This window comes from Podarcis tiliguerta (assembly GCF_965153285.1).
Source record: "Podarcis tiliguerta genome assembly, chromosome: 2".
NCBI classification, from domain to species: domain Eukaryota; kingdom Metazoa; phylum Chordata; class Lepidosauria; order Squamata; family Lacertidae; genus Podarcis; species Podarcis tiliguerta.
Window position 1 is genome coordinate 10,251,901 of NC_139535.1, and position 26,111 is coordinate 10,278,011.

At 44.6% G+C, this 26,111-nt stretch overlaps 3 protein-coding genes and 1 long non-coding RNA gene across 5 annotated transcripts in view; 2 read left to right on the forward strand and 2 right to left on the reverse strand.

Annotated features, from left to right (window-relative positions):
* Nucleotides 1–26,111, forward strand: part of LOC310670265 (uncharacterized protein) — a 100,791-nt gene that overhangs the window by 11,207 nt on the left and 63,473 nt on the right. The gene's annotated exons all lie outside the window — the stretch shown is intronic.
* The window catches only part of LOC310670381 (tripartite motif-containing protein 10-like), a 34,266-nt gene that overhangs the window by 4,366 nt on the left and 3,789 nt on the right, over nucleotides 1–26,111 (forward strand). Inside the window, exons 2-7 of one of the 2 annotated variants that reach the window (XM_083425629.1) lie at nucleotides 19,497–19,767; nucleotides 20,208–20,623; nucleotides 23,495–23,590; nucleotides 23,856–24,086; nucleotides 24,592–24,614; nucleotides 25,934–26,052. In XM_083425629.1, coding sequence (XP_083281755.1) covers nucleotides 20,222–20,623; nucleotides 23,495–23,590; nucleotides 23,856–24,086; nucleotides 24,592–24,614; nucleotides 25,934–26,052 — 871 coding nt within the window. In that variant the 5' untranslated portion in view covers nucleotides 19,497–19,767; nucleotides 20,208–20,221. Of the gene's footprint in view, nucleotides 1–19,496; nucleotides 19,768–20,180; nucleotides 20,624–23,494; nucleotides 23,591–23,855; nucleotides 24,087–24,591; nucleotides 24,615–25,933; nucleotides 26,053–26,111 lie in introns of both variants that reach the window. The other variant, XM_083425628.1, reaches the window with a different exon arrangement.
* Nucleotides 1,812–26,111, reverse strand: part of LOC310671052 — a 74,252-nt gene continuing 49,952 nt past the window's right edge. The window contains exon 3 of the long non-coding RNA XR_014507719.1: nucleotides 1,812–1,826. This is a non-coding gene — a long non-coding RNA (uncharacterized lncRNA). The remainder of the gene's footprint in view (nucleotides 1,827–26,111) is intronic.
* The window catches only part of LOC310670792 (uncharacterized protein), a 58,561-nt gene continuing 41,968 nt past the window's right edge, over nucleotides 9,519–26,111 (reverse strand). The window contains exon 2 of the mRNA XM_083426555.1: nucleotides 9,519–13,107. Within this exon, the coding sequence (XP_083282681.1) occupies nucleotides 12,145–13,077 (933 nt within the window). The 5' untranslated portion in view covers nucleotides 13,078–13,107 and the 3' untranslated portion in view covers nucleotides 9,519–12,144. The remainder of the gene's footprint in view (nucleotides 13,108–26,111) is intronic.

Below are 26,111 nucleotides of genomic sequence, written 5' to 3' on the forward strand. Positions count from 1 at the left end.
AACAAACTCACAAAGGAGAGAAACTATTTGAATGTATGGAATGTGGAAAGAGCTTCAGAAAAAGCGGAGCACTTACAATACACCAACGAACTCACACAGGGGAGAAACCATTTAGATGTCCTGAATGTGGAAAGAGCTTCAGTGGAAGTGGAGCACTTAGAAGACACCAACGAACTCACACGGGGGAGAAACCATTTAAATGTATTGAATGCGGAAAGAGCTTCAGTGAAAGTGGAAAACTTAGAAGACATCAACAAACTCACACAGGGGAAAAACCATTTAAATGTATTGAATGTAGAAAGAGCTTCAGAAAAAGCGGAGCACTTAGAAGACACCAACGAACTCACACAGGGGAGAAGCCATTTAAATGTATTGAATGTGGAAAGAGCTTCAGTGAAAGTGGAGAACTTAGAATACATCAAAGAACGCACAGAGGGGGAAAACCATTTAACTGTATTGAATGTGGAAAGAGCTTCAGTGAAAGTGGAGCACTTAGAATACATCAAAGAACTCACACAGGGGAGAAACCATTTAAATGTATTGAATGTGGAAAGAGCTTCAGTGAAAGTGGAGCACTTAGAATACATCAAAGAACTCACACAGGGGAAAAACCATTTAAATGTATTGAATGTAGAAAGAGCTTCAGCAAAAGTGGAGCACTTAGAAGACACCAACGAACTCACACAGGGGAGAAACCATTTAAATGTATTGAATGTGGAAAGAGCTTCAGTGAAAGTGGAACACTTAGAAGACACCAACGAACTCACACAGGGGAGAAACCATTTAAATGTATTGAATGTGGAAAGAGCTTCAGTCAATATGAACACCTTAGAATACATCAACGAACTCACACAGGTAAGAAACCATTTAGATGTCCTGAATGTGGAAAGAGCTTCAGTGGAAGTGGAGCACTTAGAAGACACCAACGAACTCACACAGGGGAGAAACCATTTAAATGTATTGAATGTGGAAAGAGCTTCAGTGAAAGTGGAGCACTTAGAATACATCAACGAACTCACACAGGGGAGAAAGCATTTAAATGTATTGAATGCGGAAAGAGCTTCAGTGAAAGTGGAGCACTTAGAAGACACCAACGAACTCACACGGGGGAGAAACCATTTAAATGTATTGAATGTGGAAAGAGCTTCAGTGAAAGTGGAGCACTTAGAATACATCAACGAACTCACACAGGGGAGAAACCATTTAAATGTATTGAATGTGGAAAGAGCTTCAGTGAAAGTGGAGCACTTAGAAGACACCAACGAACTCACACGGGGGAGAAACCATTTAAATGTATTGAATGTGGAAAGAGCTTCAGTCAAAGTGGACACCTTAGAATACATCAAAGAACTCAGGGGAAAAACCATTTAAATGTATTGAATGTAGAAAGAGCTTCAGAAAAAGCGGAGCACTTAGAAGACACCAACGAACTCACACGGGGGAGAAACCATTTAAATGTATTGAATGTGGAAAGAGCTTCAGTCAAAGTGGACACCTTAGAACACACAGACGCACACATAGTAGGAGTAAGCAGTGCTCTAAAGTGCTTATCTTGCGAACTTGCCATCTAAGTTTTTTACTCCTGACCAAAGTTCCTGTTTCCCAAAAGGAAAGGAGGGGGAGCAGAGGGGAAAACGGATGGGATTGAAGGCTCTTTCTGCCTCTCTCCTCTGAGGACTCATACGGGGGAGAAATGATTTGAATGTTTTGAATGTGGAAAGAGCTTCAATGAAAGTCGAACACTTAGAATACACCAACGAACTCACACTGGGGAGAAACCATTTAAATGTATTGAATGTGGAAAGAGCTTCAGTCGAAGTGGGACACTTAAAAGTCATCAGCGAAGTAATACAGGGGAGAAACCATTTAAATGTATGGAGTGCGGTAAGAGCTTCAGTCAAATTGGACACCTTAGAAGACATCAGCTAACTCACACACGATGAAAACTACAGGTGTATTGATTGTCGAAAGGGCTTCAAAGGGAGTGGAGACCTTAATATTCATTAGCAAATTCGCACTAGGCAAACGATATTAATGTATGGAGTTTTTCACTCAGGGTTCACTACTTACATCAAGAAACTTATAAAGGGGGAAATCAGTTGTAAATACATGTAATGATATTTTAGTGTTTGTACTTAAATTTGTATACACGTATATATGAATTTAGTGATGTATGGAAGTGGGAGCTGGACCATAAAGAAGGCTGATCGCTGAAGAATTTATGCGTTTGAATAATGGTGTTGGAGGACGCTCTTGATAGTTACATGGACTGCAAGAAGATCAAACCTCTCCTTTCTTAAGGAAATCATGTAAATGCATGGAATGACTTTTTAGTGTTTGTACTTAAATTTGTATACACATATAAATGTATTAAAGTAATGAAGGTCACATACAATAAACGTACAAAGTAAGTGGCAACTTGTTGCTAAATAAATAGGGAGAGAGTGTGAATCTGGAATGCTCAAGGTGTGTGTTGAATCAGTTAAGTTTTCAGGTCTGCCTTTCACTTCCAAAATGATGGCCTGCCTTTGTCTTGTTGATCAGCATTCCAGGTGCTCATTACTTGAACTTTGCATAATTTATTGAAGACCTTTTTACTGATAGCATTTTCCAGCTGAATGAAAGGTCCCTGTGTTAAATGTTCATTTGGTATTGCTTTTAAGACTCATCTCCTATTTTCTGTGCTCTTGTGTACCTGTTTTGAGCTGTTTTTATTAAATATTTTCTGCATTGGCTTTTGACCTGTGGAAGGTGACCAGTGAGGGTGTTTTTTGTGAGCCAGTGTGGTGTAGTGGTTAAGAGCGGTAGTCTCATAATCCAGTGAGCCGGGTTCGCGTCTCCGCTCCTCAACAAGCAGCTGCTGGGTGACTTTGGGCCAGTCACACTTCTCTGAAGTCTCTCAGCCCCGCTCACCTCACAGAGTGTTTGTTGTGGGGGAGGAAGGGAAAGGAGAATGTTAGCCGCTTTGAGACTCCTTAAAGGGAGTGAAAGGTGGGATATCAAATCCAAACTCTTCTTCTTCCTTAGTTCACAGAAATGTTTTAAAGGAATGTGAAATAATTAGGGCTAGGGGAGATTAGTGAAAGGGACTGAGGAGTGGGAGACTGATTTGTTGTGAATGTGGGAGGTGGAGAGGGAGAGAAGAGAAAGCTCCGTTATTTGGTCAGGGCTGTGGCTAAAGGCCTTGGTCCAGCTTTTCTGGGAATTGTAGTCTCAGGATGTCGAATTGTAGTTGGCTGAGGAGGCTCAGAAACTTCTGAGAGGTTCCTCCCAGAACTACAGTTCCCAGAGTTCCTAGGAAGCGAAGATGGCTGTGAAGTCTCTGGACAGAGGTCAGCAACCTAAGGGCCACGGGCTGGTTCCGGCCTGAATGGGTTCTGGATCCGGCCCACAGAAGGTCCAGAAATCGCCTTATGGTTCTGATTCATATAGTTTGGGCTGCACCATTTCACTCTCTCTTTTTCCCTTCCTGACGGCGGCGCCTCCTCCCTCCCTTCTGGCTTCTCCCCCGCCCTGCAGAGGAAGGGGGGTAGCCTTTGATTCGTGCCAGCAGCATTGTTTTCCTCTGATTGGTTGCAGATTTATTTCCTCCTCCCTCCCTCCTCCTAGAGCCGAGAGGAAAGGGCCTGGGCTTTGTTTGTGCCAGTGTGGTTGCTCGATGGCCGCCATTTAAGGCAGCCCCTCTCCAGCCCTCAGCTGGCTCACTGCTCCTGCCGCTGCAGCGAGTGGTTCCATTCTGAGACACCCTCCCAGGGTTCTGGGGTGTATGAAGCCTTCTTTCCCTGTTTTTAACTCTGCTACCGAAAGCTTCTCCTCCAATACAGGACAGCGGAGAACATCCATCCTTCTGCATAAGGAACCGCTTGCTGCAGAAGGATGCGTGTTCTCCGCATTCCCATCTTGGAGGGGGAGACGCTTTTGGTAATGGAGTTAAAGACAGGGAAACAAGGCTTCGCACACCCCAGAACCCTGGGAGTGTGTCTCAAAACGGAACAGATATGCTGCAGTGCAGAACTGGGACCTTCGGAACTTTATTATTGGTTTGTGGTGCAATCTTTGGATCGTGTAGTAACGAGAGAATCCCGCGGTGAGGTTTGAGGACAGTGATCCGGCCCTAGACTTTATAAGGTTGCTGACCCCTGTCTCTGGGTGTGCAAAAAAGAATTTCGAAGTGTTTGTTTTCATTCTTGGAGGCCATGCTATTTGACAACCCTCCCTTTTTCAAGAGCTAACTTCGAGAGGCTAAGGAAAAGCCTTTTGTTTGTTTTTAATAAAAAAAATACCTTCAAAATGTGACAAATGTTTGTGGGGGCTCCACCTGTTGCTGCTGCTGCTGAGGGGGCCCTGGATCTCAGCCCCAAATGTCTGCCATGATGGTAGCAGGATGGGAGAAGTCAAGTGCCCAGAATCAAAAAGGAAAAGTATTTTCTGCATCTTTCTTGAACGAAATGGATATGTCTGAAACCTCAGACAAAGTTATTGTTGACAGCATTGAAGCTGTTGCTCAGTAACCAATTAATGTCATATTTATCACTGCTGATGAAAAGAGTCTACCTTCAAAGAAACAAGGTGGCATTTCATACAATGTAATGATGTCCTAAATAAACAATCAGATATATTTGCCTTCTGGAAGGTGGGGCACGATGCTGAGGGAATCTGTATTATATCTGGAGGAGGGAAGGGGGGGGGGAGCTCAGTGCACCCAGAAGACACCAGTTGTTGGTTGTAGTTGCGTCTATACAAAGTGCATAGCCTTTGCCCCTCCATAAAGAAATGGGGAGGAGACAAGAGCTGGAATAGCTGACCAGAAGGAAATGTAACCTGGGAACTTCATGTTGCTCCCCAGCTCCCTGACCCCAAGAAAAGACTCATCCAGGGAGGCAGGTGAGCATCACAACTAAACCCCACATTATGCTCTACAGTAGCTAATCGCTCAGACAGGGCTATTTTCATTCAGTTCTTTGTTTTTGTGTGTGGTTGGTGGTGGTTTTACCTTCTCTTCTTCCCTTGCAATCATGACAAAAATGAAACCTCCACGCCAATACTTTCAGCCCCAGTAGAGGAGCTCCCCTTGGTGTCAAGGAAGGGGTCCAAGGGAGCATCTAGAGCCCTGCCATTCCTTCTGTCTCTCGCCCCTTCCCCTCCTCTCTCTGCCATCCCAGGGCCACTCTTGACTCCCCAGCAGGAGACTAGATCTGTCTGTGATGGTGAGATGTCCTGGCCGGTTGAAGGATCACTTCCTGTTTCCTGCAGCTCCATCCTGCCTTCTCATGCAAAGTGGAGTCATGAAGCAGGTGAAGGCTGAGCACACCTAAGGGTGACCCCGGGGGGGGGGAATTCTGCTTAACCTTTCCCCGTCTGCTCCATTTCTGGATCCAAATCCCCACACAAAAAGGGGCAGTGTGAGGGTGCAATCAGTGTTATGGAGCTGCACTGAAAATCATTGCTTTGTAACCGTAAGAGGCTCTTCTCAAAAAAACAAGTACAGTATCAAGAGAATTTAAGCTACAGAATTTAAAACAAACAGATAATTACAGAAAAAGAAAGCAGTCTGGTGCCACATTGCGTAGGAGTTACTTTAACATAGTCTACCTGGGGCTGCCTTTGAAAAGAGCTCAGAAACTTCAATGGCTCAAAGAGCTGCAGACACATTACTGACCAGGGCTGGCTCTAGGCAGCATAGGACTCCCATATTAGAACAGCTCTCTGCCAAATTAGGGATCCTCTCCAAGCACCTGTGTTTGAAAGGGTGTGTTTGTGTGTGTGAAAAGTCCTGCATTCAAACTCTGGGCAGCCAAGCACAGACAGACTGGCAGATTCATGAGTATCTCGGTGCATGCATGCATGTGTGACAAATTCCAGGGGGGCCATCCTGTGAGGCTGCAGGAGATTGGAATGGATTGTTTTGAAGTCACCTCAGTACCAGGGGGAAAATGAAAACCCACTGTCCACCCCCCCCGCCCTGCCCTGGATTCACCCCCCTGTTCCTTGTTTTACTGCCCTGTATTTTGCCTCACATTTTGGCTTAGTTTTGGTTTAGCAAACCAGACTAGCATGCCACTTTCAAACCTGAAAGCTTTTTTCCTCCCGTTTTGGTTTGGAAGTTGGAGGAAAGTCAGGTTCATGATCTGCGACTGCCTATTTATTTGGCCTTTTCAGCACTGTGGCCGCTGTCGCCCTTAAGCTCACGTCAGCAATGTCTAGGCAACACGATGACCATGTATATACGCAATGGACAATCTTGATAGAATTCCTTCAAAGCCTAACAAGTACAAAATGAAATCTTTAGTCTCAAAGTCTCTGGAAATCTTTAAATGAAGTGAGGTACCAGACCTTGCAGGATGAAAGACAAGCTGTGAAGCTTAGTGTATTCAGCAAATATGATGTCCAACACTGAACAGTGATTCCGGATATTGACTACTGTTTTGTGGAATTCTTCGTCAGCGTGGTGGGAGGATATAGAATTGCTTCATAAACTGAAAATAAAATTTTGCAGACGATGACCTGCATGACATAACACTTTACAAAAAATTTAAAGTAGAATACAAACAGTAATGAAAAAGAGTACATACCCCATCTTATTTCGAATGAATATATGTAAATGAAAATACCAAATGCTATGGAACAGTGCTCATGTAATAATGTAGTCACTGCTACTAACAATAGTTTTTGAAAAACATATAAAGCCAACTCCAGGTGGTGCTAATAACAAGGAGGTTGAGTTTAAAGGTAGAGTGCAAAGTAACAATACAAATACAAGGAGATTGGGATAAATTGAGCAGTGTAAAGTTACAGACAAAATACAAATAATCAAATGAAATTTGAAACAATTAAGGTCTAAATTAAGAGTTGAGAAACCCTGGATAAATGGTTTGAAACATGAAAAGAAACCATGTTTCTTGCTGCCGTAACTGTCGCTCATAATCTTTTATGATGCTAATTGCCTTCTGATTCACCCATAAAACTGTAAATAATAGATCCGTATCTGAATGATTATGGGGAAATGTTCTACCAAAGGTGCCTCCAAACTAGCATTACAAATATGCGATCGGTGTTCACCAATCCGAACCCCCACAGCTTGAGTGGTAGAGCCTATATACAATAAATTGCCAGCTGCTGCCTTTGCTGCCTTCGTGTGTTCTGATGGCGGCAGCAGTGGCAGAGGCAGCAACCCCCTCATTCCACTAACGAAAGGAACCTCTGAAGCTGGGCTGGCTCCCTCCACCATCCCTCCACTTGGATACCCACTCACACACAGAGAGACACACATGCACCCTCTTGCTTTCCCTCACATTGTGCACTGCACTCAACCTCAACTTGCCCTCTTGGTCAGGCTGCCGAGAGGGAGGGGAGGGTGGGCTTCTGCTAGGCCAAAGCCGCTTCTCTTCTGGGCGACACCCGCCTCCACACACCCCTCCCTTTTCTGTTCTGAACGGCTGTGTTGCAGGGCCCCCGGGTATCATATAAAGACCCTCTATTTAAAACTTTTTCTTATCAGGCAATCATCGAAATTTTTATTTATAGACATATTACTGACATATTTTTTAGCTGCTTTTGGGGGGCCCTCCTCACCTGTGCCCCTAGTGGGTGCTTTCCTCACTGTTCCCTAATAATAATATAATAATAATAATAATTTATTATTTGTACCCTGCCCATCTGGCTGGGTTTCCCCAGCCACTCTGGGCGGCTTCCATAGAAACAAAAAATACGGTAAAATATCACAGATTAAAAACTTCCCTGAACAGAGCTGCCTTAAGATGTCTTCTAAATGTCAGGTAGTTATTTATCGCTTTGACATCTGCTGGGAGGGCATTCCACAGGGCGGGCGCCACTACCGAGAAGGCCCTCTGCCTGGTTCCCTGTAGCTTTGCTTCTCGCAATGAGGGAACCGCCAGAAGGCCCTCGGAGCTGGACCTCAGTGTCCGGGCAGAACGATGGGGGTGGAGACGCTCCTTCAGGTATACTGGGCCGAGGCCGTTTAGCACTTTAAAGGTCAACACCAACACTTTGTTTTTGTTTTTTTTTTAAATAATATTTTATTTTCCACATTCAATAAACAAAAAAAAAAACAAATCGACAAACACATCAAAAAGAAAAAAGAAAAAGAAAAACAATACATATATTGTACAAAGACAAAAGGAAAAATGAAAAAGGTAAAAATAAAAGAATTAAAAAGAAATATTGTGTCATTGTATTCTTCAGCATTAACTTAAGTCTGCGACTTCCCCATGCATTCCCACTCTGTATTCTAGGTCTTATATTCTGGTAGTAAACTCTTTCCCTCTGGCGTATCTTTGGTTCAGATTAATGTTATTGTCTTATTTGTCCTTACATTTCCCTATGTCTTACAAAATATACTTTCTTTAACATTGTCATTTTTATAATAACATTCTTTTACATTCAATCTGATAACCTCAAACGTTCGTAATTTTATAATGCTTCTGTAAATAGTCTTTAAATTTCCTCCAGTCTTCCTTCACCATCTCTTCTCCCTGGTCTCTGATTCTGCCAGTCATTTCTGCAAGTTCCATATAGTCGATGAGCTTCATTTGCCATTCTTCCAGCGTGGGTAGATCTTGCGTCTTCCAGTATTGCGCGATGAGTATTCTTGCTGCTGTTGTAGCGTACATAAAAAAAGTTCTGTCCTTCACTTGAACCTGTTGGTTTACCATACCCAGGAGAAAGGCTTCTGGGGTCTTTCTAAATGTGTATTTAAATATTTTTTTCAGTTCGTTATAAATCATTTCCCAGAAAACCTTAATCCTTGGGCACGTCCACCAAAGGTGAAAAAAGGTACCTTCTGCTTCTTTACATTTCCAGCATTTGTTATCAGACATATGATACATTTTTGCAAGCTTGACTGGTGTCATGTACCACCTATATATCATTTTCATTATATTCTCTCTTAAGGCATTACATGCCGTAAACTTTATTCCAGTGGTCCACAACCTTTCCCAGTCAGCAAACATTATGTTATGACCAACATCTTGAGCCCATTTAATCATAGCCGATTTCACTTCCTCATCCTGTGTGTTCCATTTCAGCAGCAAATTATACATTCTAGACAATATTTTTGTTTTGGGTTCTAACAGTTCTGTTTCCAATTTTGATTTTTCCACCTGGAAGCCAATTTTTCTGTCATAGAATCATAGAATCATAGAGTTGGAAGAGACCACAAGGGCCATCGAGTCCAACCCCCTGCCAAGCAGGAAACACCATCAGAGCACTCCTGACATATGGTTGTCAAGCCTCTGCTTAAAGACCTCCAAAGAAGGAGACTCCACCACACTCCTTGGCAGCAAATTCCACTGTCGAACAGCTCTTACTGTCAGGAAGTTCTTCCTAATGTTTAGGTGGAATCTTCTTTCTTGTAGTTTGGATCCATTGCTCCGTGTCCGCTTCTCTGGAGCAGCAGAAAACAACCTTTCTCCCTCCTCCATGTGACATCCCTTCATATATTTGAACATGGCTATCATATCACCCCTTAACCTCCTCTTCTCCAGGCTAAACATGCCCAGCTCCCTTAGCCGTTCCTCATAAGGCATCGTTTCCAGGCCTTTGACCATTTTGGTTGCCCTCCTCTGGACACGTTCCAGTTTGTCAGTGTCCTTCTTGAACTGTGGTGCCCAGAACTGGACACAGTACTCCAGGTGAGGTCTGACCAGAGCAGAATACAGTGGCACTATTACTTCCCTTGATCTAGATGCTATACTCCTATTGATGCAGCCCAGAATTGCATTGGCTTTTTTAGCTGCCGCGTCACACTGTTGGCTCATGTCAAGTTTGTGGTCAACCAAGACTCCTAGATCCTTTTCACATGTACTGCTCTCAAGCCAGGTGTCACCCATCTTGTATTTGTGCCTCTCATTTTTTTTGCCCAAGTGCAATACTTTACATTTCTCCCTGTTAAAATTCATCTTGTTTGTTTTGGCCCAGTTCTCTAATCTGTCAAGGTCGTTTTGAAGTGTGATCCTTTCCTCTGGGGTGTTAGCCACCCCTCCCAGTTTGGTGTCATCTGCAAATTTGATCAGGATGCCCTTGAGTCCATCCTCCAAGTCGTTGATAAAGATGTTGAATAAGACCGGGCCCAAGACAGAACCCTGTGGCACCCCACTAGTCACTCTTCTCCAGGATGAAGAGGAACCATTGATGAGCACCCTTTGGGTCCGGTCAGTCAGCCAGTTACAAATCCACTGAGTGGTAGCATAGTCAAGACCGCATTTTACCAGCTTCTTTACAAGAATATCATGGGGCACCTTGTCAAATGCCTTGCTGAAATCAAGGTAGGCTACATCCACTGCGTTCCCTTCATCTACCAGGCTTGTAATTCTGTCATAAAACGAGATCAGGTTAGTCTGACATGACTTATTTTTCAGAAATCCATGCTGACTATTGGTGATCACAGCATTCCTTTCTAGGTGCTCACAGACTGTTTGCTTAATGATCTGCTCCAGAATCTTCCCTGGTATTGATGTCAGACTGACTGGGCGGTAATTATTTGGGTCCTCTCTTTCCCCTTTTTGAAAATAGGGACAACATTTGCCCTCCTCCAGTCTGCCGGGACTTCGCCTGTTCTCCAGGAATTCTCAAAGATGACTGCCAGTGGTTCTGAGATCACATCTGCCAGTTCTTTTAATACTCTTGGATGCAGTTCATCTGGCCCTGGAGACTTGAATACATCTAAACTAGCCAAGTATTCTTGTACTATCTCCTTAGTTATTCTGGGCTGTGTTTCCTCTGCTGAATCATTTCCTCCAAATTCTTCAGGTCGGGCATTGTTTTCTTTATCGGAGAAGACTGAGGCAAAGAAGGCATTGAGGAGTTCAGCCCTTTCTGTGTCCCCTGTTTGCATTTCTCCATCTTCTCCTCTGAGTGACCCCACTGTTTCTTTGTTCCTCCTTTTGCTACGAACATACCCATAAAAGCCTTTTTTGTTGCTTTTAACCTCTCTAGCAAGCCTGAGTTCATTCTGTGCCTTAGCTTTTCTGACTTTGTGTCTACATGTGCTGGCTATTTGTTTGAATTCCTCTTTGGTGGTTTCCCCCCTTTTCCATTTTTTGTACACATCCTTTTTTAATCTTAACTCAGTTAGAAGTTCTTTAGATAGCCACCCTGGCTTCTTCAGGCACCTTCCATGTTTCCGTCTCATTGGTATTGCCTGAAGTTGTGCTTTTACTATCTCCCTCTTAACAAACTCCCAGCCATCATGAACTCCCTTTCCTTTTAGTATTCCTGTCCATGGGATCTCACCCAGCACTTCCCTAAGTTTTATGAAGTCGGCTTTCTTAAAGTCAAGAAATTGAGTCCTACTATGCTTGGCTGCTCCTTTCCGCTGTATAGTAAACTTCAGAAGAGCATGATCACTCGTGCCTAATGATCCTTCCACTTCTACCCCACTAACCAGGTCATCAGCATTGGTTAGGACCAGATCTAAAATGGCTGTTCCTCTTGTTGCTTCTCCCACTTTCTGGACAATGAAGTTGTCTGCAAGGCCAGTGAGGAATCTGTTTGACCTTATGCTCTTGGCTGAGTTTGACATCCAACAAATATCCGGGTAATTGAAGTCCCCCATTACTACTATCTCCCTTCCTTTTGCATGTTTGGCCATCTGTTCCAGGAAGGAATCATCTATGTCCTCCATTTGGCTTGGGGATCTATAGTAAACTCCCACAATGAGGTCTCTGTTATTCTTCTCTCCCTTAATTTTGACCCAAATGCTCTCACTTTGGCTTTGAGGTTCTAAATCTTGGATCTCTTCACAGGTATACACATCCCTGACATATAATGCCACTCCTCCTCCTTTCTTGTCTGGTCTGTTTCTCTGAAATAGATTGTATCCCTCCATTTTTACATTCCAATCGTGGGACTTATCCCACCAGGTTTCAGTGATGCCTATTATGTCATATTTAGTTTGCTGTACCAAGAGCTCAAGCTCATCTTGTTTATTTCCCATGCTTTGTGCATTAGTGTACAGACATTGAAGTCCATTAATCATTCCCCCGTGTCTCTTATTTAAGGATTTTTTCCTCCCACCACCAGGTCTGCGTGCTGTTTGCTCCATTTGGTCTATGACATTTGGATGATCATCTTCATCAGTTGATAGACTCCTACCTTCAGGAGCACTGTCTCCCTCCCCCACATTAGTCAGTTTAAAGCCCTCCTGATGAGGTTTCTGAGATTTTTGGCAAAAACATTCCTCCCAACCGTTGTGAGGTGCAGCCCATCGCTTGCCAGAAGTCCATCTTCCAGAAACTGCAGTCCGTGATCGAAGAATCCAAACCGTTCCTGTTTACACCATTTGCGAAGCCAGCTGTTCACTTCCACTATTTTTCCCTCTCTCCCTGGGCCACGTCGTTCAACTGGGAGGACAGATGAGATGACAATTTGTGCATTTAATTGCTTCAATTTCCTGCCCAGAGCCTCGTAGTCTCTTTTGATCTTCTGGAGGCTATTGCAAGCAGTGTCATTGGTTCCCACATGAACCAAGAGGAAGGGGTATTTGTCAGTGGGTTTTATGATTCCTTGCACTCGTTCAGTTACATCTTGGATCTTAGCCCCGGGGAGACAGCACACTTCCCGAGACATCTTGTCAGGCCCACAGATCACTGCTTCTGTTCCCCTCAGTAGGGAATCCCCTATCACCACTACACGCCTCCTCTTAGGTTTGGTCGGGGTTCGTCCGTGAGCTGTCCGTTCCAAGGTCGCCTGCACATTCCCTGAGGACTGACTTTGCTGCTTGTCTTCATATACCTGATCGACTGTAATGAGGGAGAGATCCTCAAATGGAGTCTGCTCTTCGTCTTCCATGCTAGGGGAGAGGACCTCAAAACGATTGTGTATTTCTAAACAATCAGAGCGAACCCTGGGCCTCCTACTTCTTTGAGTCACGTTTCTCCATATATCTGGCTCCTGTGTTGGTGAACTAGCCTCCTTCTCAGGGGAGTCCCCTGTCTCCTCCTTGGTGGAGACGGTGTGCTCTGTTGCTTCCAGGAAGAGCTCCAGCTCTCTAATTCTTTGGAGCGTAGCTACACGTTCCTCCAGTTGCTGGACTTTGTCTTTTAGGAGGGCAATCAACATGCAATTGCTGCATGTAAAGCTGCCTGCAACCTTTAATTTTAAATCCATTTTAAATACCTCCATTATTTGATAATAATGAAGCCAATCTCGGACTTTGCTTTTTAGTTTGTCAAAACTCTGCAATTTCAATTTGTCACCATCCTGTTCTAACAACACCAACACTTTGAATTGTGTTCAGAAACGTACTGGGAGCCAATGTAGGTCTTTCAAGACCGGTGTTATGTGGTCTCGGCGGCCGCCCCCAGTCACCAGTCTAACTATGGCCCTGACCCCAATCACTGCAGCCTGTGTGGGAAAGCCTTGAGGAGCTCACCGTGCAAGGGAGCTTTCCCAGGAGAGAAGCTGCACTGGTGCTCCAAGGGCAGGAAGAGCTTTGGCTGGAAACCGCTGCTCACTTCACACAAAAGGATCCACATGGGGAAGAAGCCATACAGGTGAGAGAAACCTTCCCATTGCCCTGACTGCAGTTAGAGCTTCAGCCAGGTAGCTCCTCTCTCCTGACACAGGGGAGAACCCACACAAGAAGAGGGGGAGAAGAAGGATGTGAAATATTTTCCTTGAAGCTTGAACTGGTTTTTATTCTTTTATCTGATGTGTTGTGAAGCGCTTCAACATTTTTTCTTTAAGATATAAAGTGGCATAGAAATGAAATAGATAATGATCATGATAATTTCATTGCCAAAAATAAGAAACGGCACCTCAACATTCCATTGTGGCGACCGTAGCCTAGGTTTAAGGTGACATTTAGCAATTAACTGATAGATATCTGAGTTTTTAATCCTGCCATAGAAGGATGCCATCAGCCGGGCTTCCTCTCCCACTAATAAGGCTGAAGGGGGCTGAAGCACAAGATGGCGGTTGTGGAGCCTTCGTTTCCAGTATTTTCTTTTGATCGGTCTTGATAATAATTATATTATCACTCCCGTCACCCTGGAATAAATCCAGTTAACCGCTCCACCTGTTCCTGTGTTGTTAGATCATTTGGTTGCAATGCTGTTGCACAAGAAGAGGAAGATAGATTTGGAGTACCGCGTTTTCAAAAAAGATGGACACACGACTATTTCTTTCTGGAGCTGAAAGGCATTCCCTTGAGCCTCATTTGTGGTGAGGCCCTCTCTGTCTTGAAGAAGGCCAACCTGCAGAGGCACTACAGGACAAAGCACATTCAGTACGAGGAGTTCCAAGGGCAGCTGCGCCAGGAGAAGGTCAAGGCGCTGAAAACGGACCTGTTGGGTAACCTGTGGCCCCTCCAGATGATGTCAAATTGCAACTCACGTCTTCCTTGGCCGTTGGCCACGCTGGCTGGGGCTCATGGGAGCTGGAGTCCAAGGATCTAGGTCCACAAATGCCGGGGACAATTCAAATCCCTCCTCAGTCATGAAGCTGACTGGGTGACTTAAAGCTGGTCACCATCTTTATGCAAAACTTCCCTTGCAGGGTTGCTGTGTGCGTGAAAGCAATATAAATATCAAGGGGAGAATATGAAGTAGGCGAACTGGGAAGTCTGTGAACTGCAGTCTCCTGATCAAAAGGAGATTTGGAGGAGGGAAATTCGGACAGGCTTAGGGTATAAAGTATCTATGCTGTAAACAGAGCAGGGCCCTCTTTATATCAAGAGCTGGGAAGTTGGCTGTGCAGCCATGTTTTGAAAACAACTTGTGGTTTTACCTGATCTTGGTGACAGATTCCTTCTTTTTACAGAGCAATTGACTCCCTCTGGGGAAGATCCCTGGGAGACCCCATGTGCTAGTGGGATCATTGCTACAGAGTTCTTGTGTACATGGTTGTGTTATAGGAATTCTAAGGACATATATATCTATATCTATATATCTATATAATATGTTCATAAATTTACAAGGCCAAACACTGTAGCAGGAAACGCCCCCCCATCATTCAGTTTGTACAAACTTCACACACACTCACACACTACATACGCTACGCTTCTGTTATAAATTCATAGAAAATCAACCATACATCAGATTTGCACTGTTCCACTTTTATTTTACTCCATGAAGGAAGGACTACAAAATGGGGAAGGTTTGATACAGGCCACCATAATCCCTTGAACATCCCAGCACATCCACAGGAGCCCTGCCCAGTTGCTATGCCAACCCTGATGGTCCTAGACAGAAGACAATCAAGATCACAAAGAACTTCCATATGGGAGTGGATTCAGCATGGACTGGAACAAAGGAAAATGATCAGATCTTCCCTCAGGGGGCAGGAAACTGCGACTAACTTTTGTCTTCTGAAAATGACTCATGGGGAGGGGGAGAAGGGAACCAGCCAGGTGACAGGACACTCAGGTTACCACCACAACTCCTCCCTCAACCCCTCCTTTCTGTAATGTATGCATGATGTTTCTGGGGGTGGGCTTGACCTACACAGGGGAAGACTGAGGATACACCAACAAACTCACACAGGGGGAAAGTTATTTAAATGTATAGAGTGTGGAAAGAGCTTCAGTCACAGTGCAAGCCTTAGAATACACCAACAAACTCACACGGGGGAGAAACCATTTAAATGTATTGATTGTGGAAAGTTCTTCAGTAGAAGTGAACACTTTAGAATACACCAACGAACTCACACGGGTGAGAAACCATTTAAATGTATTGAATGTGGAAAGAGCTTCATTCAAAATGAACACCTTAGAATACATCAACAAACTCACACAGGGGAGAAACACTTTAAATGTATTGAATGTGGAAAGAGCTTCAGTCAAAATGGACACCTTAGAATACATCAACAAACTCACACAGGGGAGAAACCCTTTAAATGTATTGAATGTGGAAAGAGCTTCAGTGAAAGTGGAGCACTTAGAAGACATCAACGAACTCACACGGGCGAGAAACCATTTAAATGTATGGAGTGCGGTAAGAGCTTCAGTCAAAGTGGAGATCTTAGAATACATCAACGAACTCACACGGGGGAGAAACCATTTGAATGTATTGAATGTGGAAAGAGCTTCAGTCAAAATGGACACCTTAGAATACATCAACGAACTCACACGGGAGAAACCGTTTAAATGTTTTGAGTGTGGAAAGAGCTTCATTCAAAATGAACACCCTTGGAAAAAGCAGCTAACTCACACAGGGGGGAAACCATAGATGTATGGAATTTGGAAAGAGCTTCAGAGGAAGTGGAGACCTTAATATTCATGAGCGAATTCACACAGGCGGATAACCATATAAATGCATGAAGTTTTCCACTCAGGGTTCCCAGAGTTCCTGGGAAGTGACGATGACTGTCAAGTCTCTGGATGTGCAGAAAGGAATTTGGCAGTGTTTTTTTTCTATCTTCGGGGCCCTGCTCTTTGGAGACCCTCGCTTTTTTAATTTGAACTGTTAATCTGGGTAGCTTGGAATCTGGCATTCTGGATTTTTCCCACAATGCTGCTTATTGCTCAGAACAGAGAGCTGGATCCGGATTTCCTGCTTCAGTGCATCATTCCCACCTACACTTCCTCGGTTTGTGAATATGGCTGGTTTGGATTCCTTTGGGCCAGTTGCTAATAATCTACTTTTGTTGTTGTTCAAAATGGGTTTTTGCTGGTAATGGGTTCATGAAATTTCAATTAAGCACAGATCCCTTTCAAGAGATGCATTCTCATGTATTCCACTGTATAGTTTGGTTGGTCTGTACCACCACCCCCCCCCCGGTCGTTTTGTTTCTTGCAGAGCACCCAGTCTTTGGGGGAAATGTGTTTGTTGCGCAAGAACTCCAAAGCAGCTTTAATTAGGAAACCTGAATTTTCCTGTGTGTGACTGAATCCCACCCCAAAACAGAGATGGTTTGGAAATGTCCTTTGTCAGATGCATGAATGTAAGCTTGTGGTTATATTTATCTCTACACACACATATACATGTTCATGGGTGGAAAGAAAAAAAGTGAGGTCAGACAGACAGTAAAATTCAAGGAATGCAGAAGGGCAGGTTTATGGAAATTAAACCATTATCCTTAACACTTTCCCCACACTTAGGGAACCCAGTGAGCCATAAAAGTAGGAGAGCAAAGAGCTTGAAGACAAAGAGCACTTAGTGGCAGAGCAGGTGATGCTGATGCTGATGGCGGCGAATGAGGAGGTGGGAGAGATGGGGGGTGGAGATTCACTGGGGACAATGCCATTATCCAAGAGGCTGGGTTCTGCAGCTTCTCTCTATAAAGTTTGAAATAAAAAAGGACTGTTAGAAACTTTCCCTTGTCTTTATATTTTCCTGGGCTACCATCTAACAGCACCCTAACATGGGCACAAGTCTCTTGGGGTGGGGAGCCCACACAGAATACCAGTATGCCCAAGGGACCTGATCCGAGGAAGAAGCCAGCCAATCCATAAACGGGTTGGAGCTCAGAGCGGCCAGACTGGCCCTCCTCCACTTTCAGATGTGATGGAATCTATAATCCCTATCAGCAGACCACATAGCAGACCTCCCAGGTGGAATGGAGCCTTTGCCCACAGGTTTTGCAGCAAATAGGGGATCGCTTTGTCCTCCCAAGAGTGGACCTGTTTGCAAGTCCAGAAAACCAAAAGGTGGAGCTCTTCTCCTGGTTCAGGACCCAGGGAACAATGGGCATGGATGCCCTGACTTCCTCTGGCTGGGGGTGGGCTCCCATATGCCTTACCACAGCCCTAATCCAGCTATTTCTCAGGCGAGTCAGATCTGCTTCACTGTGGTAGCTCTCTTCTGGCCAGGGAGGGTCTAGTTCACAGAACTCATGGCCCCAAAACTCATGTTGGAGGACTTACCCACTGCTGGGAGGCCTTTTCCACCTGACCTGGAGGGCAGAATCTAGCCTCCATATTAAAAAATAATGCTGAAGCAAACTCTTGGGTTGAGGCAGTGTTTAGGGTCTCCTTTTCAGGTCTCTGTTATTGGTTTTACTGCCCCAAATGTCTAAAATGCTTTAAAATGACTTTTAATCTGTGGGTATTTAAATTTTATTGGAGGTGGCTCCAATACTTTGGCCACCTTATGAGAAGAGAAGACTCCCTGGAAAAGACCTTGATGTTGGGAAAGATGGAGGGCACAAGGAGAAGAGGACGACAGAGGACGAGATGGTTGGACAGAGTTCTCGACGCTACCAGCATGAGTTTGACCAAACTGCGGGAGGCAGGAGTGCCTGGCGTGCTCTGGGGTCACGAAGAGTCGGACACGACTAAACAACTAAACAACAACATTTAAATTTTGGTTGTTTTGCTTTAAATGAGCGCAGGATGTGTCTGGGAAGAGAGGAGCTTGGGAGAAGGGGGGCGGCTGATTACAGTACTTCAGAGTAGGGGGAAATACAGTGGTACCTCGGGGCAAGAACCTAATTTGTTCTGGAGGTCTGTTCTTAACCTGAAACTGTTCTTAACCTGAAGCACCACTTTAGCTAATGGGGCCTCCTGCTGTCACCGCGCGATTTCTGTTCTCATCCAAAGCAAAGTTCTCAACCCAAGGTACTGTTTCTGGGTTAGTGGAGTCTGTAACCTGAAGCGTATGTAACCCGAGGTCCCACTGTATGGGGGAAATGGGGCAGGCTGGGTAAGGAGCACATGGCGTAGGCAGTTGGTGACTAGTGCTCCTGTGAAAGCCCTGACTGACCTCTGGAACATCCGAACGGCTCTCTCCCACTTTGTGGAGCCCACTTGGCTCCCTGGTCTACTCCAGAGCTTAGGGCAAAGAAGCAAGCTAGGAGATGGCTCAAACACAACTGGAGGAAAGATCCTGTCAAATGTTATCAAAAATGGGAAAGGGCTCCCCACCAAGCCTACCGAGTGGCAGTGAAGGCAGCCAATAAAGGCCTACTGCCATGGACTGACTGGATGAGTGGTGGGAGACACGAGCAGGGGGACCCCTAAGAGAACCCCCAGGGGAAGAAAGCTCAGAGCTAGGGGAGTAGAGGTGGGATGACAATGGGTGGTCAGAGGGAGAAAAAGGAGTAGACGGAGGAGGAGGAGGTGTCAGAAGCTGAAGGGGCAACAGGGCTTAGCAGGGAGAGTCTGCACCAGACAAAAGTCCAGAATCAGAGGCAGAAGCGGGGGGGGGGGGGGGGGGGCAAGAAGAAGAGATCAGGCAGGCTGCTGGAGAAGCCAGGGAATCGTCCTCCTCCTGTGACCAGTTCCCTTCCTCTTGATCTCCCAGAACACACAGAGGAACAGCCAGTCTATATCTGCATCAGGAACAATGTGGGTGTGGCTGAAGTGTCAGGCAAAGTTCATGCTAGAAAGGCCAAAGCAGTTACTCATTAACCATTTACTGTAATATTTCTGATTTTTAAAAGCCTCCCATGCCTCCCCCCAAAGAAACTATGTCTTTGTTCTATTTAGTATAACGACGTCTCACACAAATGCTCAATTCAATAACGATGGAGAAGGGTGGTTTGTTTTCTTTCTTTCTCTCTCTCTCTCTCTCTCTCTCAATGCAGACTTCTATATTGAGGGAGGGGCAAAAATGAAGTGGAAATCAGTGATATTTGAGAAGTGAAGGGAGAGAGGGAGGAAGATGAGCATTCCCAGAAGCACCATTTAAGGCAACAGTTCCTGGTTGTAGTTGCATCATTCTGTACATAATACGTACTTCTCCGCCCTGTCATAAAGAAAGGGCGAGGAAGCAAGAGCAGGAATAGCTGGCCGAGGAAAAAGGAAACCTCAGAATTTCTCGTCGATCAGTCAGCCCAGCATCTTGGCAGCAAGAGAAGGCTAATCCAGGGGTGAGTATTTTGCCACTGGACCCCAATTTATGCTCCCAGGCAGCTACTTGCTCAGAAAGTGCTGTTTTCATTCAGTTCTCAGTGAGCCTGCAGGGGTGTTTTAACCCTTGCCTTCGCCTTCACAATCCTGTGGAAAATAAGACATCCGTACAGAAACTGTTAGCCCCAGGCAAGAAACTTCTATTGCAGACCACAAAAAGGCCAAGTGTTTTTAAAATTTGTTTGTTCCACTAGGATGGTGGAGGCATTAATCTATTTTAGCTCCAGAATGTGCTTGAATCCACACACACACACAGTCTGGAGGCACCGTCACTCCCCATTGGAAGGATTTTGAAATGCTTATTGACCAATAGTTTTCACCCCAACTGGCCCTTTCCCTCTAGCTGCTTCTCATTTTGCTTTTTTTTCTACAGCTGCCTCTTCTGTCAACAAATCTGCAGACTCTTCATCCACCATGGCCTCCTATTCTCCAGCCACAGATGTGGAGGATGAAGTTAAGTGCCCCATCTGCAGGGACTATCTGACAGACCCCGTGACCTTGGACTGCGGCCACAACTTCTGTCAGGGCTGCATCCAGAACTGCAGCGATAAATGGGAAGAGAAGGGTGCGGGGGACTTGGAGTGTCCTGTCTGCAGAGCCAAGATCCAGAAAGGGAATTTCCGTCCCAATTGGGACCTGGCAAATATATCAGAAAAGTTTAAACTCCGAGGAAAGGAGCTATGTGAGAGACACAAGGAAAGACTCCACCTGTTCTGCAGAGACGATAAAGAATTGGTGTGCATGTTTTGTGAACGTTCCCCAGAACATGAATCGCACACTGTGGTTCTCAAGGAAGAAGTTGTCCAGGAATACAAGGTACAAAGTCATCTTGGCACTTGGTAACTGACTCCTTCCTCCTCCCCACCATGCTTTCTCTTTGCAGAATATTGTCTCAATGTGTCTGGAAAGCAACTCCCAATGCAAGGGTGCTTCTAGTTTTCTGTCCCCTCAGCAAATTACCAATACTGGAGGGTACCTTCTGCCCTCTCCCTTCAAATGAAAACAGCTCCTATTGCTCCAACACCACAGCAAGGGGAGGGCAGGGGCTAGACCAGGGGTAAGGAACTCCGGCCCTGTAGGTAGTGGCCTCGGTCCAGTATACCTGAAGGAGCATCTCCACCTCCATCGTTCAGCCTGGACACTGAGGTCCAGCGCCGAGGGCCTTCTGGCGGTTCCCTTGCTGTGAGAAGCCAAGTTACAGGGAACCAGGCAGAGGGCCTTCTTGGTAGTGGTGCCCGCCCTGGGGAACGCCCTCCCACCAGATGTCAAAGAGAAAAATAACTACCAAACTTTTAGAAGACATCTAAAGGCAGCCCTGTTTAGGGAAGCTTTTAATGTTTAATAGGTTATTGTATTTTAGTGTTTTGTTGGAAGCCGCCCAGAGTGGCTGGGGAAACCCAGCCAGATGGGCAGGGTATAAATTATTATGATTATGATTATGATTATGATTATGATTATGGCTATGACTATGATTATGATTATGATGATGATTATTATTATTATAGTGGGGGCTCCCATCTTTCCCCTAAAAAAAATTCTGTATTGAGGGATTCTTTGTTTTGACATTTCCTGGAACATTTTGTAAAGGATAGTTTCATCCATCCCAAGGGGTGAAGAACAAGGTAACACCCTTCTCCTCATTGCAAACACAGCAGCTGTGCAGTCTGACAGGAGAATCTTAGGGTTCATCCACACTTATGCTCAGTGGTGTAGTAACGTCAGGTGGTACCCGGAGCGAAAATTTCTTGTCACCCCGCCCCCCCCCCCACATTGAAATTATTAAAAGAAGGAAAAATAAGATACTTATAGTTGCAGGTGTTATTTTCTGGTTTATTTACTTAACATTGTAGGCAAAAGCACTTAAAACCCCTTTTTCCTAACTCTGTTCTCTGCAAATTTTGAAATCACCTCATCAAAATCAATTCCTTTCGCTACTTTGTTTTCAGTTGACAAGATGGCTAAGCCAGAGATCTGAGCTTGACTCATACTGGACCCAAGATAGCTCTTGATTAATTTTAGTTTTGAAAAACTCCTCTCACATGATGTCTAGCAATGTAAACTGAACTTTAGAATAACTATTCATAATTTGAATTAAGGCTGAAAGCAAACAGGAAATTGCCTTAAAAATGGCAATTTATACATATATTTGTATTTACCTTTTAGGCTGTGTGCCTGTTTCAGCAATTCACATAAGCCTCATTTATGGAAATAGCAGGAGTTATACAAATGGGTCTTACTCGAAAATGACAGAAAGCACTTTGCAACTACTCACTTATAACCTAGGATTGCATCATCTGCAAGGAGATAAAGCAGCTTCAAGCCTATCTGCCTAATGATAGAACCACCCAGTGCTAGTTAATGTCACCCTATCCAGCAGCTGCACCTTGTGTTCATTGATCTGATGCTGAAGTCCACAAAGTACTTAGTACTTCAGTACTTAGCAAGTGAATATAAAGTAAAACACCAAGGACTCCATGCATCTGTAATTGTCAAACCCAAGAAAAAAAAATACTCTATACCAGGCATCCCCCAAACTCGGTCTTTCAGCTGTTTTGGGACTACAATTCCCATCATCCCTGACCACTGGTCCTGTTAGCTAGGGATGATGGGAGTTGTAGTCCCAAAACAGCTGGAGGGTTAGGGATGCCTACTCTATACATTTACTTGAAAATTGCATGCCTAATGGGACCTGTAGCATATTTGCTTATCATTTCTATTGCTTATGAATTGCTTATGAGGATGGCTTTTCTCTATACTTTTCATACCCAGCTATGCTGCTTCTACAATACAGTACAAAAAAAAAATCAGTACGAACCTAGTTTGTAGAACCTTGACCATTAACAATATAATTCAGGGCTTGAGACCCAACTATTCATTCATATATGTGTGTGTGTGTGTGTGTGTGTGTGTGGTTTTCAAAATTTAATTGTATATCAGCATTTATACATTTTCTGTTTTCCATTTCACTTATTCAAAATATTACAGTTTTTAAATAAATATAAAAGGGTAGTAACAATTATCATTACAAGTCTTCTTACAACCCTGGTAGTGTTGTTGCTTACAATGGTCCTTCAAGTATTGTATAAATTTACTCCAGTCTTTTTGATGATATTGCAACCAATCCATCATTAACCCTTTTATTTCTTCAAATGTTTTTAATTTTAGCTTATTTTCTACCTCTCATTCAAATATTTCTTGGTAGTGGCTCCCGCCCTGTGCTTGCCCTGTGCTTAGAAAGCACAGAATTGAGTGTTTCCCCCCTTTCCCAGGGAAAACCTGCACTTCATGTCTAAATCAGAACAAACCTCAGTCCGTTGAAAACCCAGATTGCTATTTGCTCCGACTGAGCACTAAAGAGCAGTTTTCCTGGGAGGGAGGGAAGCAGAGAGACCTGAGGAAGAGTGGACTAACCCTTACTTGAACTGTGGTAAACTAGGGAATCATCCATTGCCCCTGGAGGGCAGCAATGCGACACAGGGTAGGTTGGAGCCCCCTCACAGCACTGCCCTCCTAACATTTTGCAGTCATACTTTTCTCCTCAGCATTCACAGCCAGAGGCAGCTGCCTCACTCTTCCTAAGCACAGGGCCGACCTTGCTTCCAGGCGCTTGAATACATGGCAGAAAATAAGCATATCGTCCACCTCTACTCTCTCCAAATCAATCCTGAGTTTTTGTTTTCTCTTCAGAATGTGATGGATAGCTGCCTGGAGAATCTGCGGGAGGAGAGAGAGAAGATTCTGGTAAAAAAAGCAGCGGTGAAAAGGGAAAGCGAAGACCTTCTCGTAAGTGACCTGGACACTGGGAAGGGAAGGAGGACGTAGTTGAGACCAGTCTAACCACCTTCCGACTTGGGACCTCCAAAATGTTGTCATTTGTGGACCGTAAGGTCCTCCGTCGGGCATACCAAGAGAGGCGGTCCCGTAGGCTTTGAGAAGCCAGAGTTGCCCTTCCTGTGGAATTCTCACAACACCCCTCTATTCTGCGAAGACTGGACACAAATACAGATGCTGAATTCCTTTCCTCTTCTTTTTATTCCGCTTATTGCAGAAATTAACAGAAACGGAGAGGCAAAAGGCAGCCAATGAGTTCAGGCAACTGCGCCAGTTTCTCAAAAAGCAAGAGAAGCGCCTGCTGAATCAGATGGAGAAGGTGGAGAAAGAGATTGCAGCAAAAAGGGATCAGCTCATGGACCAGCTCTCGGAGGAACTCTCCTCTCTTCAAAGGATCATCCAGGAGATGGAGGAGAAATGCCAGCAGCCAGGAAGTGAACTCCTCCGGGTAAGGCTGTGGCAGAAGCAGCTGCATGTGTGATTATAAGGGAATTATTATCATTTTGGGAAGTTTTTAAAGATTTGATGTTTCCTTATTTATAGATATAAATATATATATATTCTGTTGGATTATATATATTTGGTTGCCAGGGCTGTTCTATAGAGGAGCAGGATGATCCTCAAGTTCCCTTCCAACTCTACAATTCTACAATTCTGTGGGAGCTTCTTTCCATCATTTGCAAATGTGGGTTTTCTCTCTTATGTTGCATGAAAAACTGGGAAGTTTCCCTGCAGATTTTAAAAAGTGGGAGCAGCTTTGTTCTATTCACTTGCATCTAATAGTTCACCTTTCACTGCATCGAAATGGAGCCATTTTGTCTGTTGACAATAGTCTCGTGAATATCTCCTCCATGGGAAACCCACAGCCCCAAAGGGCCAGAGTGAATCCTATCCTGGGTCTATCTTGTGGCAGGCACTGATTTCCCTTCTTCTCTCCCTCTTTTTCTCTCTAGGATGTGAGAAGCACCTTGCAGAGGTAAGTGGGTCCTTCTCATTTCCAGTTGCTTCTCCTCATGAGGCTGGGAAGGGTCCAGGAGCCCAGTACAGTGGTGCCCCGCAAGACGAATGCCTCGCAAGACGGAAAACCCGCAAGATGAAAGGGTTTTCCGTCTGCAGAGGCGCTTCGCAGGACGAATTTCCCTATGGGCTTGCTTCGCAAGACGAAAAATGACGAAAAAAATCGAATATTTTTTGCTCCCAAACCCCTTATTCTGAATCGCTAAGCTGCTAAAAGCATTTTAGCAGCAAAACCGCTAATCCACCCCCCCAAAAGCCGTTTTTAGCTCTTTTTTAGCCAATAGCGCTAATAGTGCTACTCCGTCAATGGGCTTGCTTCGCAAGACGAGAAAACCGCAAGACGAAAAGACTCCCGGAATGGATTCTTTTCGTCTTGCGAGGCACCACTGTACATAAAACCTGCCCCTCCAGGCTCCAAGGGAGGGGGGGGGAACTCCCCACACCTGCAGCATTTCGCAGGTAACAACAGGAGCCCTCCTTTGAACCCCTCATGTCCAACCTGTTTTTCTGCTCCTTTGTTCTCTTTCTCAGAAAATGACAAAGAATAGAAAACATCTTTTAAGAGCCAGGCAAAATCCTTTCAGTTTTTTTCTAGACTTTTAAACTTCTTCTTAGATACACTTACATATACTTTTAAGATGGTGGGAGTTATCTTCTGTAGCCCACTCTGCTATTTCTTGAAGTGCTTTTTCGAGTTGCATTTGATTCCATTTGTTGAATTTTAACAAATGGTTAGAGCAGCCCAAAGGCATAATCAAGGCAAAAATGAACTGAGCAATCGGTTGAAAAGAGGGCGAGAATGGCCCAGTGCCGTGTGATGGGTGATGGAATGAAATATGCAGTGTGCTGTCAATACACTCAGATAATTTATGCCCTTTTAGGGTTGCCATGTTTCAAAAAATTAAAAACTGGATGCAGAAGTTGTTGGGCTTTTGTGGGGCAAAGTTGTTGAGCTATGTCTGGGAAATTTCGGACGTATGGCAACCCTGTTGTAGGCAATGCAGCAAAGCTGGAAACAGAGAAACTCTGAGCGTAGTGGTATCACTTGACGTTTCTTTTTATTGGCATCGATGTAAGTGGGGAGACTCAGAGACCGTGTTCTGGCCCCCAGGTGTCTGGCTTTGGCATCCATAGTGAGAATGAATCTCCTCCAACCCTCTGGGCCTCAATCCCTCTGTGCTTGCCTCTCCCTCTTGGCTTTCCAGCGGTTCCTTCCTCCTCTCAATTCCTTTGCATTCCTTGGAGTTGGGTGGCTTAAAATTTGTTTTTCCCCACCAGATATGAGAAAAGAGAGAGACTACGGAATCCACTGGATCTCCCTCCAGAGCTGAAGAACAGGATCTCACAATTCTGTGCTACAAATTCCCTTCTGCAGGGTGACATGAAGCAGTTCAAAGGTATTGAATAATGGCGGTGAGGATTTTATGCTAGATATTGTATAAGTCTGAAAATGAGC